This window comes from Dromiciops gliroides, chromosome 4 (assembly GCF_019393635.1).
Source record: "Dromiciops gliroides isolate mDroGli1 chromosome 4, mDroGli1.pri, whole genome shotgun sequence".
In the NCBI taxonomy this organism is placed as follows: Eukaryota; Metazoa; Chordata; class Mammalia; order Microbiotheria; family Microbiotheriidae; genus Dromiciops; species Dromiciops gliroides.
Window position 1 is genome coordinate 117,397,973 of NC_057864.1, and position 21,006 is coordinate 117,418,978.

General features: G+C 37.7%; 2 protein-coding genes across 2 annotated transcripts in view; one reads left to right on the forward strand and one right to left on the reverse strand.

The window, feature by feature from the left end:
* The window catches only part of USH2A (usherin), a 1,082,898-nt gene that overhangs the window by 669,870 nt on the left and 392,022 nt on the right, over window positions 1–21,006 (reverse strand). The window contains exon 21 of the mRNA XM_044004202.1: window positions 13,682–13,812. Within this exon, the coding sequence (XP_043860137.1) occupies window positions 13,682–13,812 (131 nt within the window). The remainder of the gene's footprint in view (window positions 1–13,681; window positions 13,813–21,006) is intronic.
* On the forward strand, window positions 16,912–17,586 carry LOC122755584 (sodium/potassium-transporting ATPase subunit beta-2-like). Its single transcript, XM_044004204.1, has one exon. The coding sequence runs from the start codon at window positions 16,963–16,965 to the stop codon at window positions 17,584–17,586; it is 624 nt and encodes a 207-aa protein (XP_043860139.1). The 5' UTR covers window positions 16,912–16,962.

Genomic DNA, 21,006 nt, shown 5'->3' on the forward strand with positions numbered 1-21,006 from the left:
GGATTCAGGAGTACCTGAGTTCAAATCTGGCCTCAGACATTTAACACTTACTAGCTGTGTGACCCTGGGCAAGTCACTTAACCCCAATTGCCTCACCAAAAAAAAACCAAAACAAAACAAAACAAAACAAAATTTATTTTCCAAATTACAGGTAAAAGCAAATTTTGACATCAATTTTTTAAAACTTTGTGTTCCAACTTCTCTTCCTCCCTTCCCACCCCCAACCCCAAGAACTCAAGCAATACAATGTAAGTTATACATGGGTAGTTATGGAAAACATCTCTACATTACCTAGGTTGTGAGAGAAAACTGATAAAACAAGACATCAGATTAAGGAGTTGTCCAAAAAAAAAGAGTTTCTGTCTGTTTTCAGATACCATAAATTCTTTTTCTGTAGGTGTATTGAAATTTTCATAAGTCCTTATGATATATTGGATCATTGTCTTGCTGAAAATAACCATGTGCTCCCCAAAAGATCATCTTACACTAATGCTGTTATTTTGTACACAGTACATTTCTCTCTGTTTCAGTTCATGTAGGTCTTTCCAGGTTTTTCTGATAGCATTCTTTTCATCATAATTTTTATATAGTACCTTGAACTTGACAGAGAATTTTCTTCACAATAGGCCAGCAGAGTAGATACCACATATTTTGACAATGTAGTCAATCATCATAACTATTTCCCTCCATCCCATTCTCTTCCAATGATATTTACTCTATTTTCTATCTTATTTTGCCCTATTTCTCCTCAAAAGTGTTTTACTTCTTACTATCCCATCCCCTACTTTACCCTCCCTTCATTCACCCTTCCCTCCTTATCCTCTTCCCATCCTACTTTTCTGTAGGGTCAAATAGATTACTTCTCCCAATTGGGTGGTATGTTATTCCCTCCTTGAGTCCTCTATGATGAGGTTAAGTTTTTTGAGCTAATTCTCTTTTCTTAAATTTTTCTTCCTCCTCAACTCTCCCTATGAAATCAAGCAATTCAATATATGCCATACATGTGCTGTTATGCAGAACATCTTCAGCTACCTCAAAAGGAGTTTTTACAGCTCTCTCCCCCAAACTTCCCTTCCCTCCTTCCCCTCTTCTCCCACCCCCCCCTTATCTCCTTCCCCATCCACTTTTCTACAAGGCAAACCAATATATTACCATACCCACTTGAGTATGTATGTTATGCCCTCATTGAGCCAATTCTGATGATAGTAAGGTTCACTCACTGCCCTAGTCCTTCCCCCTCTTCCCCTCCCCTCCATAAGCTTTTTTCTTGTTTCTTTCATGTGAGCTACCTCTTCCCTTCCCACTCCCCAAGTCTATTCCTCCTACCCCTAAACCCTATCTTAAAGATGTCATCATGGGTTAACTAGGTGGCACAGTGGACAAAGCACCATCCCTGGATCCAGGAGGCCCTGAGCCCAAATCCAGCCACAGACAGAAGACACCTTGCCCTGCTTGCCCTACAAAGAACAAGGATAAACAAAAAATGAATGCTTTACAGATATCATCCATTCATATTCAGTTCAGACCTATGTCCTCTGTGTTTTCCTTACTGAGAAAGTTCTTATGAGTTGGAAGTAATATCTTCTCATGTAAGAATGTAAACATTTTAGCCTTTTAATGTCCCTTGTGTTTTCTTTTTCCTGTTTACATTTTTATGCTTCTCCAGGGTCTTGTATTCAAGAGTCAAATTTTCTATTCGGTTCAGGTCTTTTCATCACAAATGCCTGAAAGTCCTCTTTTTCATTGAAATCCCATTTTTTCCTCTGAAAGATTATAATCAGTTTTACTGGGTATGTGATACTTGGCTGTGGTGCCAGTTCCTTTGCCTCTGGAATATCATATTCCACGCCCTCCAGTCCTTTAATGTAGATGCTGCTCAGGCAGCTAGGTGGTGCAGTGGATAAAGCACAGGCCCTGGATTCAGGAGGACCTGAGTTCAAATCCAGCCTCAGACACTTAACACTAGCTGTGTGACCCTGGGCAAGTCACTTAACCCACATTGCCCTGCAAAAAAATGTAGATGCTGCTAGATCTTGTTTTATCCTTATTGGAGCTCCACAGTATTTGAATTCCTTTTTTATAGCTGCTTGCAATATTTTCTCCTTGACCTTGGTGCTCTGGAATTTGGCTATAATCTTCCTAGAGGTTTTCTTTTTGGGCTCTCTTTTAGGAGGGGATCAGTGGATTCTTTCAATTTCTATTTTACCTTATGCTTCTAGAATATCAGGGCAATTTTTCCCTTACAATTTCTTGGAAGATGATATCTAGGCTCTTATTTTGATCCTGGTTTTCAGGTAGTCCAATGATTTTCAAATCATCTCTCTGGGATTTATTTTCCAGATCAGATGCTTTTCCAAGGAGATATTTTACATGGTCCTCTATTTTTTCAGTCAATTGGATTTGCTTTACTGTGTCTTGATTTCTCATAAGGTCACTAGCTTCCATTTGTTCATTCCTAATTCTTAGGAAATTAGTTTCTTCAGACAGAGTTTTTATCACCTTTTCCTTTTGATTTTTCAAGCTGTTGAATTTTTTCTCAAGACTTTCCTGCATCACTGTCATTTCTCTTTCCATTCTTTCCTCCCTCTAAATCTTCCTTCTATCTCACCTACTTTATCTTCAAAGTCCCCTGTGAGAACTGTCATGACCTGAGACCAGTTCATATTTTTCATGGTAGCTTTGGATATAGGGGCCCTGAGGTTGTTATCTTCTTCTGAGAGTGTACCTTGATCTTCCTTGTTGCTGAAGAAACTTTCCATAATTTTCAGGTTTCTTTGCTTGCTCATCTTGCCCTTTTAACTCCCAACTGGGAGGCCCTGCTTCTAGGCTACACTACTGTCCCCAGATGGTCCCAAGTGTTTTGGTTTGAGGGAGGGCAGGTTTTTCTCTCACCTGGCCTGTTCTCTGGTCTGAAGATAATCTCAAGCCAACTTAATAAATAACCAACCAACAAAACTTTCTGTGGTATGGTCTCTTAGCTTCAACGAGCCTGCACCTCTCTCGGCACCTTGGCCTTCTGCCACTGAGGATTTCTTCCAGGTTCCCTGCTGGGGCAGGACAACCGAATTCCTCCTTATGTCCTGCTGACACCCCTGCACTTTTCCCCCTAGCCAGCTGTTTTGCCCCCTCATCCAACCTCAAGCTCAGTTCCAGAAGATGCTGGTGCTGTAGCTGATTCAGAGGCTCAGGGGTTAAGTTCCTCTGCTGTGGCATTGCCTGGGGTCTCTGTTGGCATGTACATGGGGTTGGACTTTATCAGCAGCCCAGTATGGCCTGCTTTAATCTTACTATGGCTGGAAAAAAAATCTCAGCCCATATTTCTGTTGTTTTTCCTGCTCCAGGGATTCTTTTATTGCTGTTTTTGGGGGAATTGTATCAGGAGCTCTGTACGTTTAATGTCTTTCCTCAGCCATCTTGGCTCCCTTAAGCTCATTTTAGAAAAAGAAATTGAACAAGCCATCAATGAAATCCCTAAGAAAAAATCTCCAGGGCCAGATGGGTTTACAAGTGAATTCTAGAGTAACTAGTACAGGAAAAGTAACAAGCATATTTAGTAAAATGGTTTTTTCAGTGTTCTTTGGCCTACATCCCCTGGGACCTCTCCAAAGAGAGGAAGTAGCTGCATTTCCAAATTTCTTCTTCTGAACTGTGTATTCATTAAAATTCTACAGCACTTAATTTTATTTTTTGTTATTAATGTTCTTCTTTCCTTTTCCATTATTTTAATCATTGTATGTAAGGTTTTCCTGTGTTGGCTTTAGTTTTTCCATAAATTCATTCAAGTCTTCCCATGCTTCCCTTTATTCTTCATCTTCACCATTTCTTGTAGTATACTGATATTCTATCACATTAATATTCCAAAATTGTTTAACCATTCTCTACTCCAAGGATTCCCAACTGTTTCCATTTCTTTCCTACTGCATAAAATACTGCTATAAAAAGTATGATATACACAAGCCCTGTCTAATGCCCTTGCAGTATATGCTTAGCAATGGGAAAAATGGGTAAATACATTATAGTCACTTTATATAACTTTAAATTTCTTTCCAAAATGCTTATAACAACTTAAAATTCCACTAATATTGTATTATTTTGCCTACATATCAATAGTCCCTCCAACATTGATGAGTCTCCTCTTTTATCATATTTGCCAATTTGCTGAGTGTGAGTGAAAATAAATATTGGGGGCTTTTATTTAATTTTTTATTGTTCCTATTATTAGTGTTTTATTGAGATCTTTCATATGATCACATGAGTAATGGTTTGTAATTCTTTTGAGATATACTTGTTTATATCCTTTGACTTTTCCACTGAGAAAAGGTTTATGTATATATTTGTGTTGATTACATATACATACATGCATACACATACACCCATACATACACACATAAATGCATACACATATATTTAACATCAGTACCTTATAGATAATTTATGAAAGTTTTTTCCAGTCATCAAACTTCCATTCTTTTTATCTAAGCTATGTTAATCTTCTTTGTGCAAAAGTGTTTTGTTTTAATTTCATGTAATTGAAATTTAACATTTTATCTTATGTGATCACATCTAACTGTTTGGTTAAGAACTGACTCCTAAGCCATAGCCCTGACAAATAACTGTTCTAGCTGCTAATTATTCATGGTTTGGTTTTTAATATTTAGGTCACATATTCATTTGGAGTTTACAAACTATGTAAAATATTATTCTAAACCCAAATTTCTACCAAATAGTTTTTAGTTTTCCCAGCTATTTCTCAGCTTGGGAAATAGAATGTTCAGTGTCCTTGAGTTTAGCAAATAGTTTGTTGAGTTCAATATTTCTAATTGCTCTTCATCTAGTCTGCTCATTTATCTAGTCTTTCATTTTTTGAGACAATAACAAATAGTTTTTTATGACTACTGTCTTGTAGTAAAATTTGAGGTCTGGAAGTGTTATTCCTCCTTAACTCGTGTTTTTCATTATTTCGCTGAAGATTCTAGACATTTTCCTCCTCTACAAATTATTTGTTAATATTTTGTCTATCTCTAGTATGTATGACTGGCATGCCACTAAGTCTGTGAACTAGCTCAGAGTTTTATCATACTGTAACAACCCATCCAAGAACATTGAATATTCCTCCAGATTACAGAATCATGCAAAATTTCAAAGTTGGAAGAGATCTCAATAGCCATTAAGAACCCCCAATATATCATATTTGGCAAATTGTCTTATAGGCTCTACTTGAACAGCTCTAAGGAGGAAGAAGACACCACATCTCAAGACAGATGAATCCACTTTAGGATAACTCTAATTGTTAGGTACTGAGGCCCAAATTGGCTTCTTTATGATTTCTACTCATTTCTTCTATTTCTGAGGACAAGCAGAAAAAGTCCAATCCTTCTTATATTAGAACCTTTCAAATACTTGAAAATACAAATAATATTACTCTTGAATGTTTTCTTCTCCAGACTAAACATGTCCAGATCCCTCAACCAATCCTCATTTTACATGGACTCATGGTCCTTCAATATCCTGGTTGTTTGTTTCTGGACACATTCTCATTTTTCAGTGTTATTAAATGGTGTAACCCAGATGGAAACATAATACTCCACATGTTTCCTAACCTTGTCTGATAAGGGGGGGACTGCCAGATTTTTTTTTCTTGGAAGTTTTGCTTCTCAGTGCATAGCTAGGTGGTGCAGTGGATAGAATGCCAGTAGATAGAGTGTCAAGCCTGAAGTCAGGAAGACTCATCTTCTTGAATTCAAATCTTCCCTTATTTACTAGCTGTGTTACCCTGGGCAAGTCACTTAACCATGTTTGCCTCAGTTTCTTCACCTGTAAAATTAGCTAGAGAAGTAAATGTCAAACCACTCCAGTACCTTTGCCAAGAAAACCCCAAAAGGAGTCTTGAAGAGTCAGACATGACTGACACAACTTAACAACAATAACAACATTCTTCTCATTGCAGTACCAGATCACACCAGCTTTTTTGACCTCCATATTATTAGCTTATATTGAGCCTAAAAACCACTAAAATCCCTAAATCTTTTTCCTGCTGACCCTCTAAGCTGTCTTTGAATGGAAAATGATTTCACCCTGTCCTTTTTTTTTGGGTTCTGCTTCTCTAACAATTGTCCTATGGCACTATTTGAAGCTATTTGGAGGGGTTTTGGGGAGAGGTCAGGGAAGTCACTGCCCTTCCTCTGCCATTTTGGTTCCACCCCACCAAATCATTTTCAGAAGAACTATCAAGTAACCATACCTTCTTCCTATTGAATGCCCTCTTATTAAATTCAGCCCAATTGTCTGGCTTTTCAAGACACATCTTTTTGGATCATGACTGTCATCCAGGGGGAACTCAGTATTCTCTGCAAATCTAAGCAGTATCCCACCTAATACTTTTATCCAAGCTTTTGATAAAAATGTTAAAGAGCACAAGGAGAAACACAAACCTCAGGGATATTTCACTGAAGAACTCTAACACTGGTATTTAACCAATAACAACTGTTCTTTAAGGTCAGACATTTAACCAACTCTGACAGTTGCCTTTTGGTCATCTCAAGTCGGATTTACTCTAGACATTTCAAATGGAACATGTCCACAAAATAACTAATTATATTTTCCCCAAAACCTCCTCTTTTCTCAAACTTCCTTATTACATTCAGGGGAAATACTATTCTCCCCATTACCCAGTCTTGAAATCTTGGTGCCATCAGGAAAATCTCACTTTTGTTAATCCAATATATCCAACCTGTTGCCAGACTCCATCATTTCTACTTTAAAAATATCTCCTGTTTGCATCCCCTTTTCCCCAACCATACAGTTACTATATTAGTTCAGGTCCTAATCACTTCTCACCTGGACTATTGCAATAGACATCCAATTTACCTTCCTGTTTCAACTCTCTCCCCATTACTATTCATCTTCCATTCATTTGTTCAAAGTGCTTTTCTAAAGGACAGCTCTGACCATATCAGACCTTCACTGAGAATGCATGCAATAAAATCCCCATTATTTGTTTCTTTTACTGTTGTTGCCCAGGCATTTTTCAGTTGTTTCTGACTTCCCATGATCCCATTTGGCATTTTCTTGAGTGGCTTGCCATTTCCTTCTCCAGTTCATTTTATAGAAAAGGAAACTGAGGCAAACAGTGTGAAGTGACTTCCCCAAGGTCACATAGTGAATAAGTATCTGAGGCCAAATTTGAACTCAAGAAGATGTCTTCCTGAGTCCAGACCTAGCATTCCATCAATTGTACCAACTAGTTGCCCCACCCTATAACATGAGCAGTTATAAAGTCTTCTGGCATTTAAAGATCTTCACAATCTGGTCCCTTCTTACCATTCTAGTCATCTTAGAAGTAACTCCCCTCCATAGAGTCTGCAATTCAACAATACCAGCCTGTTTGCTTTTCTTCAAATATGACATTCCGTATCTTATCTCTATACCTTTTGTACTCTCTGTCCCTATGCCTGGAATAACAACTTCCCTCATTACTTCTTCCTCTTAGCTACCCTGGAATCCTTTTACACTCAGTTTAGTCAAATTTTACTTCTTCAAGAGACCTTATTCAGCCTCCTCCTACCCCAGTTACTAATGCCTTATCCCTGAAATTATCTTCTATCAACCCTATACATATCTTATATGCGCTCACTAATTTACTTAATTTCCTTTTATTAGAAAATAAGTTCCTTAATGGCAGGAACTGTTTCTGCCTTTCTTTGTATGCCCCAAACTTACTACAGTCTTTTATATACTAAGTGTTTAATAAAAGCTTGGTAACATTCTGCACTACCACCTAGTTCACATCTCTCCATATTCTCCACAAGAAGGTCATAAGATACTTTAGAAAACTATTTGGTAAAATCTTGTAAACTATATATAAAGCACTTCCTCAACCTACTGGTACTAAATACTAAAGTGTTATTATACTTTGGAGAAAAGATAATGAAATCAGTCTGGAATAACCTGTTCTTGATAAAGCCATACTGGCTCTTTGTAATCACTGCTTCACTTCTAATGATCCATTTGAAAATTTAAAAAAACCAACCCACCAACTGACGACAATTTCACTGGCCTACAGTTTGTAGTCTCTTTGTGCATCTTAAAAAAAAAAGACCTTTGCACTTCTCTAATCATGTGGTATTATTATCCTCATTTTGTATTTGAAGAAATTATGACTTCATGAGAAAATAAATAATAATTAAAATCATTAGATATAAGGTATCTCATACCAAAATAAGTGACCTGGAATTCAGATCATAGAGAAATAATTTAAAAAGAATTAGACTATCTAAAAGTCATGACTCCCCTCCCATAAAAAGAGCCTGAATATCATATTTCAAGAAATCATGAAAGAAAACTGCCTATACATATTACAACAAAAGGGAAAAGTGGAGATAGAAATATCATAGGCTATGATATCCAGGAATATCATAGCCAAAATCCAGAGCTTCCAGGTCAAAGAAAAAGTATAGCAAACAACCAGAAATCAAGAATCCAAGTACCTAGGACCTACAGCCAGGATCACACAAGACCTATCAATTTATAAGATACAATTATAAAATGGCTCTTGACATATAAAAGAACTCAAACAATTGAAAGAATCATGAATGCTTGATGAGAAAATCAAAACAATATATAGTCAAATGAAAAAAGGGCTCCATATCACTACTGACTAGAGAAATGCAAATTAAAACAATCCTACATTATCAGTTTATACCTATCAGATTGGCTAAAATGATAGAAAGGAAAAGCAACAAATGTTGGAGGGGATGTGAAAAAAATGGGACAGGGCTGATGGATTTTGAACTTATCTTACCATTTTGGAGAACCATCTGGAATTATGCCCAAAGAGTTAAAAACAAGTGTATATCCTATGACCCAGTGATACCTCGTAGGTCTCTTTTCTAAGGTGATTAGGGAAAAAGGAAAAGAATTTCTATGTTCTAAATTATTTATAGCAGCTTGCTTTGTGGTAGCAAAGAACTGGAAATTGAGGGGATGCCCATTAATTGGTGAATGGCTAAGCAAGTTGTGCTATATGATTGTGATGGATGTTACTGTGCTATAAGAGATGATGATCTTAGAAAAAAAAACATTGAAAGGCTTACATGATAAATGAAGAGTGAAATCAGCAGAACCAAGAGAACATTTTACATGGTAACAGCAGTACTGTCCTAAGAACAACTCTGAAAGAATATAATTTTGAGTATTATACTCAAATCAACTAAAAAAACCCTATGAATGAAGATGCTATCCACATTCCTAGAAAGAATTTATATATACAAGTATGTATAGAATACAAACATATTTATATCTAATGGTAGCCTTCTCCAGGATGGGGTGGGAAGGGAAGGAGAAAAAAATTTAAAGTGCATAGTAGAAAACAAAAGAAAACATAAAAGGAAGCACAGAAAAGATGGATAGAATTGTTTGAATTCTTAGGGTGGGGGTGGGAGGGGAGGGAGGAAGAGAAGTTGGAACACAAAGTTTTTTTAAAAATTGATGTCAAAATTTGCTTTTACATGTAATTTGGAAAATAATAGTCTAAAATTTAAAAAATTTAAAATTTAAAATAATAAAAAAGAAAAGATGGATAGCTTTGAAAACAATGAGTAGTATTTATTCCATGGTTTTTTTTTTTAAGGAAACAGTGGGAAATGAAAATTCATGGTGTTATATTGAATTTTCTTTTTATGTTGTACTGTGTACAAGGAAATTATATTTAAGTCTTTTTGTATTAAAGTTCAAAATGAATAAAAAATTTAAAATAATAGTCACTGCTAATGGTCGATACATGCCAAAACAATAAAAATAATGATACTGCTTAAATTAATTAGAAGATGTTGTATCATTTCAAACAAACTACCAATGAGATATTTTATAGAGCCAACCAAAACTATAAAATTCATTTGTGAGAAGACAAATTTAGAAACTCAAGGGAAATAATGTACAAAGTAGGAATGAAGGGGGAATAGTATTTCCAGTCCTCAACATAGAATAGAAAGCAGTAATCATCAAAACCATTATTCAATAGAAAACTAGAAAAGAAGATCAATGTAATTATATAAAGAAGAATTTAAAACAATATAACTTAATAAGTGTTAAATAAGCTGAAGAACATAAATTACTTTAAGAGTTCCTTTTTGACAAGAAGTTCTGAACAATCTATGAAGCAATTAGACAAAAATTAGTTCAAGCAAATTGTCTGTACCACAATAAGCTCAAACTAGATATATGAATATTATTAAAAGTTAGTTTAATTAAGTGTTGATCTACTGTGATGGACTATATTCTTCTCACCAATGCAATGGCACAGAAGAGTTCCAGGGAACTTGTGATGGAAGAGGATCTCCAAATCCAAGGAAAAAAAAAAAAGAACTGTGCAGTATAGGTGCTGAATGAACTGTACTATTTCTTTTGTTTTTGATGCTGTTTTTTTTTCTATTTTGAGGTTTTTCATCATTGCTCTGATTTTTTCTCTTATGGCATGACTAATGCAGAAATATGTTTAATGTTATTATGCATATATATATATATATATATATATAAAACTTATATCAGATTGCCTGCTGTCTAGGGGAGGGGGGAGGGAGAAAAATCTGAAATTGTAAAGCTTGTATAAACAAAAGTTGAGAAGTATCTTTACATGTAACGAAAAAAAAATACTTTATTAATTAAAAAACAAAGTTAGTTTAGAGCAATAGGTAGAGAATGAATCTTAAAAGGGGGGGTTAGATACAACCAAAATCAATGAAAATGTATGACTTTGATTAGTTTCAATTAAAAACTATTGCACAAACCAAATAAGTAAGCTTGGGTTAAAATGAAAGCCATCAATTGTGGTAAAATATATGCATCCAATATAAGGGTATAATATCTAAGATATATAGAGAATTTACACAAATATATTATCAAATCCTATATTTCTACCAACCACAGATGCAAAAATTTGCATTATTTTATAGACAGATAAAGTATATTATAAATTGGTTATTATTAAAGTCATTTAAACTAATCTTTAATATGATTTATTTAAAAATACAGAAAACAGCCAAATAATGGAAATGCAATGTATTAAGCTTGAATAAACTCTAATAGAATAAAATAAATATTTTAGATGGTTGTGCTGGTTGTGCTTAACACTGAGCCCTCCAAGGAAAGATATGCATGTATAAAACACTTTTAAGTTTAATTCACATTGACATTTTTCTTCATCACTTTATTAAATCTAGACAATCAACAAAACAATAATTTAAGCCTTGCTTTGTTGCATTTGGTTATTTCCAAGGTATAAATACTCACACTGAAAATTTAATAGGTATGATCTGCTTCCGGCACACTACAGCTTGTGGACACACTCTGTATAAGGCCACAGCTATTTCCCAAAAGGCGAGTAGATAAAGCATCTGAACAAAGAGTTCTCAGAATAAGAAATGGAAACTATTAGAAACCATATGGAGCAATGTTCTAAATCACATGGCAGTGGATTGAGTGCCAGGCCTGGAGTCAAGAAGATTTTCCTGACTGCAAATCCAGCCTCAGGCACTTACTAGCTATGTGACCATAGGCAAATCACTTAACCATGTTTGCCTCAGTTTCTACATCTGTAAAATGAGTTGAAGAAGGAAATGGTGAACTACTCCACTATCTTTGCCAAGAAAACTTCAACTGGGTCACAAGAGTCAGACATGACTGGAAAGTGACAGAGAAGTCCAAATCAATAATAGTAATGATGATGACGATGATGACACAGATGCCGATGATGATAGTAATAAATTCAAATGAAAACAATTTTTATGCTTTCTTTCACTGTACAATATGATAAAAGATCAGGCTGTTTAACATATCATAGATTTGCCAGTAAACCAGCACACTAACCTAATGTTTATGGAATTCTGAGTTGGTCCAATCATTTGGGAACCAATGTAGAATTAGATGGGGGAAAAAAAGACTAAAATGCCCATATCATTTTACCCAAAGATTCCATTGCTAGCCTTATTCCCTGAAGAGATCAATGACAAAAAGAAAGATCCAATGTACCCTAAAACATTTTTAGTAGCACTTTTTTGTATTAAAAAAAATGGAAATAAAGTAGATGCTTTGCTGTCCTAACTAGTGAATGAACTAATCAACCCCCATAGGAAGTCCTACTTATGTTTCACTTCACATGCTACTCCTTAGCTATTTCCTCATGAGCCACTTTTTTCACCAAGAAAACAATATATGCTGTGACAAATGACTAAAAAACTATAAACAAAAACAACAACATCAATAAATAACTGAAAGTGAATGTTGTGAAATGGTAATGGCAACATTTGGCTCCAAAGAAGAAATATAAGAAGGAGCCTCACCCTAATATACTGCAAGTAGAAGGGGATAATGGAATACTACAATATGGCAAACTTGTTCAACATTGTTGTTAATTTTACTTAATACTAGTACCTTCCCTCTGTACATATCTCCAATTTATCCTGTACTCATCTTATTTTTATATCATTGTGTACATGTAGTCTTCTCCCATTTGAATATACATCATCCATGGAAGGGATTTTTTTTCTTTCTTATTAGTCCTAGTATTTGTTGTTGTTGTGTTATTGTTCAGCTATTCAGTTGTGTCCAATTTATTGTGACCCTTTAGACCATACTGTCCATGGAATTTTCTTGGCAAAGACACTAGAATGGTTTACCATTCTCCAACAGATTAAGATAAAAAGAGGTTAAGTCACTTGCCCAGGATAACACAGCTAGTAAGTGTTTGAGACCAGATTTAACCTCATATCTTCCAGACTCCAGGCTCAACACTGTATCTAGGCTGCTTCCTTCATCCTTGCCATTTAGCACAGTATGTAATAAATGCCTGACTTATTCATTTGGCTTTCCTCTTTAAAAAAAAAAAAGATAATTTGTTATATGGAATTAGTATTGGAAAATATAGGTTATATATAAACAAATGATATCAAAATATGTTTTAAAAAATAAAAATCCCATTAGTATACACTGTATTTCATATTTCTCTTGTGTCATCAAATAAACATAAGCCTGGGATAATAAGATGTTCTTCATATAACAAAAGGCTTTGTGTTGCATTGTGATCTACATAAAGTCAGAAGAAAGGTCTCCTGCATAAGTGAGTCTTCTATGGAAGATTTATGGAAGGACACAAAAAAGAGTCACATGGGATGGAAGGGCATTGGTGGTCTCCAATAAGCATCAGTGCATTGAATACATAAATTGATGAGATCTTACTTGACTGAAATTTTTTATATTCAAAGATGATGGAACCAATTGATCATCAAAGGGGTATATGTTTTTATCGTTTTTATCAATACTATGCTATTGGTAGAGTTACATTTATTTATCTATATTCTCTTGCTGTGTTCCTCTTATGGTCATTGGCACATACTTATTCAATAGCTCAATGGGAATAGCAATAGAATGTGTGGTCACAGATCAAAGCAAGCCTCAAGGAATTCTATGAACACCAAGGAGACAACTGTGATCTCACAAGCATTGAATTTTAAACAACTGAACTAATTGACCACTAGAATCTCAATAAACCTTCACTTGAGTATTCATTATGAATATTCACTGATTAGGAGCTAGTATGTGCAAGGGATGAAGACCCAATCCTTGCCTTCAAAGAACTCACAAAGAAAATTGTTTAAATTATTTTTCTTAAGCTTTCATAGTCACTTACCTGGGGATCATAAAGAAAGTAAAGACGTCCTCTCTTCAGCTGCAGTGCAAAGTATTCTTCTTGATTGCCAGGTGATACAGCTAACACAATCAAACCCTCAGGTTCCCTTGTTCTAAACTTGACCTTGATACCTGGTGAAAAAAATGCAATCAGAAAATCAGTCCTAGCTTTATTGCTGACTCTTTCAACTAAAGGTGCATTTACTTCCATTATTATTTATGATGCATTGAGTAGCGATAAGGAATCACATTCAGCAGTGTACTGGAATATCCCCTTTACCAGTTCACTTTGAACACATACTCAGTATGAATTAGAACCTGCTCTTGAAACTCAAGCCCTTCTTTGCCAGACTGCTCATCAATCAATACATAATGAGACATAGTGCCTACTCTTCAAATTTACAAACCAGGGGAGACACATGAGAATGAAAAAAACATGATGTCAATACCAAAGTAGAATCAAAATGTCAATATGAAAAACTTATTATCATGTCAAAAATGAAATGAATGAATTAATGTTTGTTTAAAGCATACAAACAAAGAACTATTTTTACAATGAGACCATGATTCATGAAGGGTCAAAGTGGCCCTCCTTGGCTACCACTCCCCAATATGTGTTAGCTCCCTCATTAGACCATCAGCTCCTTGAGGACAGGTACTATCTTTGCTTTGGTGTTTGTATATCCAGTCCTTAACATTGTGCTTGGCATACTGTAAGTGCTTATTACATCTCTTTCCATTATTTTCATTCAACAGCAAAAGTGGTAAACATCTGAAACTTTGGCAGAGAGATACATCAAGTAAAACTGACTGGAATGCCAACTCATCACAACCGTTTACTAATCTCTCCCATGCATTGCACCAGCACATATTTACTGTTAAACTTTACACTATTAAACAAAAGGTGATATGGCAACCAAGAAAACTAATGTTATATTTGACAGAATGAGGATATTTTCAGCACCCAAGATTAGAGAGGTATGTCTTACCTGTACTCTGCCACAGAAAGGCCCTATCCAAACATAAACATACTTTTCAGTTTAGGCTACTAGTTTTAAGAAGGGTATTGATGAGGGGCAGCTAGGTGGTGCAGTGGATAGAGCACCAGCCTTGGATTCAGGAGGACCTGAGCTCAAATCTGACCTCGGACACTTAACACTTACTAGCTGTGTGACCCTGAGCAAGTCACTTAACCCCAATTGCCTCACCAAAAAAAAAAAAAGGGTATTGATGAGTTGAATAGTGTCCAGAACAGTGTAATAAAGATGATTAAGTGTCTCCAGTTTACATTCAGCTTGAATGAACTAATGATGTTTAATATGCAAAATAACATATTTGGGGAAGAAGGATGTATTCTTAAGGAAAAGCCAGGGACCAAGGGGTAGAAATCTCAGAGACAACCAGGTTTATACAAACCCAGCAATTATAATTATCTAGAAGAAGACAGTGTTACCTTGGGAGGTGCTGTATTTCCCCTTGCTGGAGGCTTCAAAACAAGAACTGAATAATCATCTTTCAGAAATTACTCTATGTAAAGGGTATGCTTCTTCATATAAAGTTTGGATGAACTAGGTGGTTCTTTAGGTAGTTTACAACTCTGAAATTTTATGATTCTTTAATTGCCAAATAAATGATTTTTTAAAATGTGCATAACAAATTTGGGGGATGGGGGTGGAGGGGCAAGAAAGGACGTCCCTTCCAGCTTTAGGTATGTTATCTGATCTCATTTCTTCCTTATCTCAACTATTTCCTCATTATTTTAAACTGTTTCTTTTTGAGTTCTCAACTGACTCCTACCCCACACTTAGAGCAAATAACCCAGACTCCTACTTCAATGAAAAGACTGAAATCACTTCATGTGAACCCCTTCCCCACATTTCAAGATTTCTCGATATCTCCACCCATTTTCCTCCTCTCCCCCATGCCAAAGGAGGAAGTGGTTTTAACTTCTTGTCCAGCCTAACCCTTCTCTAGCCATGCTCTTGATCTGATCTCTTCCTCTTGATCCAGCCATTGTCCCCTCTCTCAAGAATCTCAAGCTATCATCCTCTCCATTGGCTCATTGGCACCATTCCATATTCCTACAAATATGTCCAAATATATCCAATCCTAAAAAAAAGGCTTTCTTTCAGCTTCACTACCCAATGAAATTATTATTGGTTTGATTCAGACATTTATCATATGCCTATTAAGTGCAAGGTGAGAAGCAATAGAAGCCTCAGAGTCTAGAAGACTTAAGGTCAGGTGCTGCTTCTGACATGTGGCCTTGGTAAAGATACTTAAACTCTTACTGACCCCAGGCTATTCTCTGAAACTACGTAGTTGCAGAATTGTTGCCAGTCCTCATTGGTGAAGGGAATTAGTTCCCTATATCAATGAAATCAGATGTCTAGATCAACTTTTTTTTTTTTTTAAGTATAAGGCACTGTGCTAAGTTCTGGAAACACAACCTGTCCTCAAAGAATTTAAAAATCTAACAGGGCCCGCACTGCTGAGAAGCTGAGCCTTCGCGGTGCGACCCCCGCCCCGAGTCCTAGCATGCTTCCCGCACACCTGCGCCCTCCCAATCCCCCTGCCCCCGCAACATTCAGCCGCTGCCACCTTTGCCTGCCTCCTCCTTTCGCCAGGGGCTGTGTGTTGTCGCCCCAGCTCTGCTGCCTTTGCTTTCAACAGCTCTAACTCGAGATTTGGGGCGACCCCTCTTCCCTACTCCACGCCGCTTCTTCGCAACCCAGCTCTCCTTACATCCTCGCCGAGTCGCTTGTTTTACGCCCACTGTTGCTTCTCCTGAGCTTTTTCGGGGGTCATCGCTGCAATCCCCCCTTTGGGCTTTGCTCCTCCCCACTCTGCGTTGACTGCACCCCATTTTTGTTGCCTTTAGTTCTGTGCCTGGCTCCTTTTTTCTCCATCTCGCAGTCGCTCTCTCCGCAGGCCATCGCACCCAAGGATCCAAGGCAAAGCCTCCGACCAGACGGGCTCGGCTTTCTGGGGGTCCTCCCAGCCCTTTGCGCGTCGGCTTTTCCAAAGGTTCCCCCATCCGTAGCCCCGGCTAGCGCCCCACCTTCCCACCTCTCGTGCCCCTTCTTCAGGCCTGCCTAGCCCCTAGCCCCAGAGCCGCAGAAATGGTCACCAAAAAGGAGAAGACCCGTGGACAGGTAGGTGATGGAGGAATGGAAAGAGTTCGTGTGGAATCCGCGGACTCACGAGTTCATGGTCCTTATCTGAACCAGCTGGGCCTTCCTCCTCCTCTTCTACCTCGTTTTCTATGGGTTTCTAACTGCTATGTTCACCCTCACCATGTGGGTCATGCTGCAGACTCTTTCAGACCATGTTCCCACGTACCAGGACCAGCTTACCACACCAGGCCTGATGATTCGTCCCAAGACTGAGAACCTTGAGGTTTTGATCAACCTCACTGACAACAGCTGGAATCAGCATGTGCAGATACTTGATCAATTCCTGGAGCCCTACAATGACTCAATCCAGGCCCAGAAGAATGAGGTCTGCCACCCAGGACATTATTATGAACAACCAGATAATGGGGTTCTCAACTATCCCAAGCGGGCTTGTCAGTTCAACAGGACACAGCTGGGTGACTGTTCAGGGATTAGTGACCCTACCCACTATGGCTACAGCACTGGCCAGCCCTGCATCTTTATCAAGATGAATCGGGTCATCAACTTCTATGCAGGAGCCAGTAAGAGTATGAATGTTACCTGTGCAGGAAAGAAGAATGAGGATGCCAAAAATCTTGGTGACTTCACTATGTTCCATGCCAATGGCAACATTGACCTGATGTATTTTCCCTACTATGGCAAGAAGTTCCATGTCAATTACACACAGCCTCTGGTGGCTGTGAAGTTCATGAATGTGACCCCCAACATGGAAGTAAACGTTGAGTGCTGAATTAATGCAGTCAGCATTGCCACTACTGATGAGCATGACAAGTTTGCCAGCAGGGTAGCCTTCAAACTCAGAATAATCAAAAAGACCTGAGTGTACTCACTGCAGCCCTCCCTCTCCCTGTCTTCCCTCAGGGCTTTATGGAATTTGCTTTCTGAATGCCTCCCTCCCTGCCCCTCCCCAACCCCTTTTTTGCCCCAAAGGTATTTTTTACAACCAGCTATAATTCCATCCACATCCTTTCTCAACTCCCATCCCTGTTGGGTGGTAGCCATTTTGATTCCCTGGAAGAATACCTTCTCCCACTGAAGCTATGCCAGAGGTTTAGAGCAGGGTGGCCATCTTTATCGATGAGTTTCTTTCCAATGCAGTCCAGGTACTTGTATGGCTACTGGTGAAGTACAATTGCCCTTCCTTTTTCTATGGACCTAACAACTGCTCTCTTCTCAAATTTTCATGCCTGAGTGTTACGTTAGTGAGGGTTACTCTTCTGATTACAAACCCATCTCCCTTAGTGACTTGGGGATAAGATATATGGGGACCTATATGTTGGGCCCTCCCTTTTCTCCTTAACTTAGTACTAATCATGCCCCCTTTCCCATCTGCTCTACTCACCAAAAACTCTAGGTGGCCATTTTTGAGTTGAAGATGGATTCTGACTTTTTCCCCACATCTGTTTTCCACACTCCCATTTTACTGAAGCCTTTAAATCGCCATTTCCTAGGATTCCTTGTTCTTCCAATTCCCTACTACTCCCTTCCCCATAAGGTGGATGTCTGAGCTGAAAAATGGGGTGCCCTCTCCCATCCCCTGGGCTCTAAAGGAGGATATTTGAGAACAGGGATGCCATTTTTATTCTTCTTGACTGAAGATTCACAAACTCTGTCTCTACCTGATTCCTTTCTGATACTTTCCATAACCAGGTGTCGGCTGTTCCAAGACTGTTTGGACATTTAGTCTATTTATCTCTGCATAATTTCCTTATAAACATTTCCTTAGAGCATCCCCTGCCGAGCTCCATTTCCCAATGCTTCAGGTAGCCATCTTGAACTGGCTTTGTCCCAGGGGGCCACCTTGCAAACCTCATCTGGCTGTGGTCATATGCCACTTCCTTTCCCTGTGTCCTTAGTCTAGCCTCTCTTAACTGGCTAACTTATATCAACTGGAACCTTTTGATTCCCTTTTTCAATTTGAAAATGGCTCCTCCCTCCAAACCCTCTCTGCCTTTTTAACCCATAATTCCCATTACATGTTTAAAGAGGCCCCTGCTCAGAAGTATTTTTTAATCACAGAGGGGTTTTAATGCTTAACCTTTCACTTTTCCATCCCAAATCTGTTCTACCTTAATTAATGCTGCATTCTCCTCTTCCTTGGATCTGTCCTTTTCTCTTGAAATCAGGCAAGGCCTGCATTCAAATTCTGCCTTTTACTTACTGCCTATGTGACCATGGGCAAATTTCTTAATCTTTTTTTGAGCCTCAGTTTCCTCATCTGTAAAATGGGGATAATACCTATAGAGTACCAATTATCTCACAGGGTTTTGTTGTGAGGTTAAAATGAGATAATGTATGTTAAAACCATGTTTCAAAAACATAGCTAGATTATTCTGTCTCACCCACCTCTGTCCCTATTTCCCCTTACCTCCAGACCCCCAGAGGTCTGTCTCTGCAGTTATTTAATAATGCCTGTGTCAGATGTACTGTAGAAGATAAAGTACAATATGAGAGATCATATACATACATATATATGTGTGTGTGTGTATATATATATATATATATATATATATATATATATATATATATATAAAACACCTAAAAAAATCTAACAGGAGGATAGAAATAAGAAATATATAAATAAGAATGATAAAAGCTCAAATATGGTAAAGGCAAACCAGAAATCCAAAGAGCTAGGAGAAAAATGAAATATCACATTTAGATGAGATCTAGAAAGACTTCAAAAAGGGCTTGTTATAATTGATTCTCATTCTCACATTCAGATATTGGATGTCCCTGGACACTCTGTTTTCCCTTTGCCAAATTCTGATGAAACTTCAGTTTCATCAACTGAAATACTTTAACTATCCTGACATCATCCTTGGAGTCCCCAGTATTATCAACATGTGGATCAGCTCCAAAGTCAGGGCTCTCGATTCTATATGATTTTAACATGAAGACATTCTTTTTTTTTCTTTCAGGCAATGGGGTTAAGTGACTTGCCCAGGGTCACACAGCTAGTAAGTGTCAAGTGTCTGAGGCTGGACCTGAACTCAGGTACTCCTGAATCCAGGGCCGGTGCTTAACCACTGCGCCATCTAGCTGCCTCTATCATGAAGACATTCTTAAGCAGTGTGCCACCTCCAACTCCTATTTCCAAAGACACCCAATCACAGATCATAAGAATTAAATTCCTGAACTCCATACTTAATGCTTGCATTTCCAATCCTCTTGAATTCATTCACATCAACATGACCCACCCAAAAGAGCAAGCTTAAACAGTTATTTCTAGCATGAATCCCAGCATAGAAAAAAAAAAACTCCTGATGCTTCTCTGCCAGAGAGAAGGGTCAATTTCTCTTGCTGAAGGTAGCCATTAACATACTCCAGGCTCAGTTCCTGGCTGCCATTTCCTCAACTCTTCCTGAGGAGGGCCTCACAGGAAGAAAAGGATTTCAACAAATATGCCAAAAGAGTACATCGTTGGCATTGTGGGACAGCTTCAACAAATGGATGAATACATTCATAGAGCAAGATGGAATTGGTGAACAATCAATAGTTTGATTGGAAAGTAGACAAAACAAGGAGTAATAGAATGTAATAAACCTCCACTCTTTGGCTGCCAAATTCAGGGTGGGGGAGTTGTGTATACTCAGTGCTTTCATTTTTAACCAATTCACACTCTTTCCATCTGGACAACCACTCTACTAAAACTGTTCTATCAAATATTACTTATCACTTTCATATTGACAAATCCAAAGATCTTTCTACAGACCCTAGCCTCCTTTTCCTAACTCCAGTTTATGATGGTACTTATTCTAAATACACTCTTCTCCATTGGCTTCAAAGATATTCACTTCGGTTCTCTTTTCTTTACTGATTCTAATTTTATCTTTCCTTTTCTGCCTCTTTAACGAGTTCATCATCTTAAAAATTAATATTAGTTTTCGCCCAGGCTCCATTCTTGGTCAATTATCTCATTGAAGGTCTCTTAACAAATCCATTTGCTGCTGTGGCTTCAGTTCTCATTTATCAAGGCCATATATTCAATCCTGAAATGCCTCAGGTGCTTCAAATCTAAATGCCAATTGTATGGAAGAGGACATTTGCTAATGGTTATCTAACACCTCAAATTTAGTAAATCCTAATCCAAACATTATCTTTCCAAAAAATCCTGTTCCTCCTTCTGACTACAAAATGGCTCATTGTA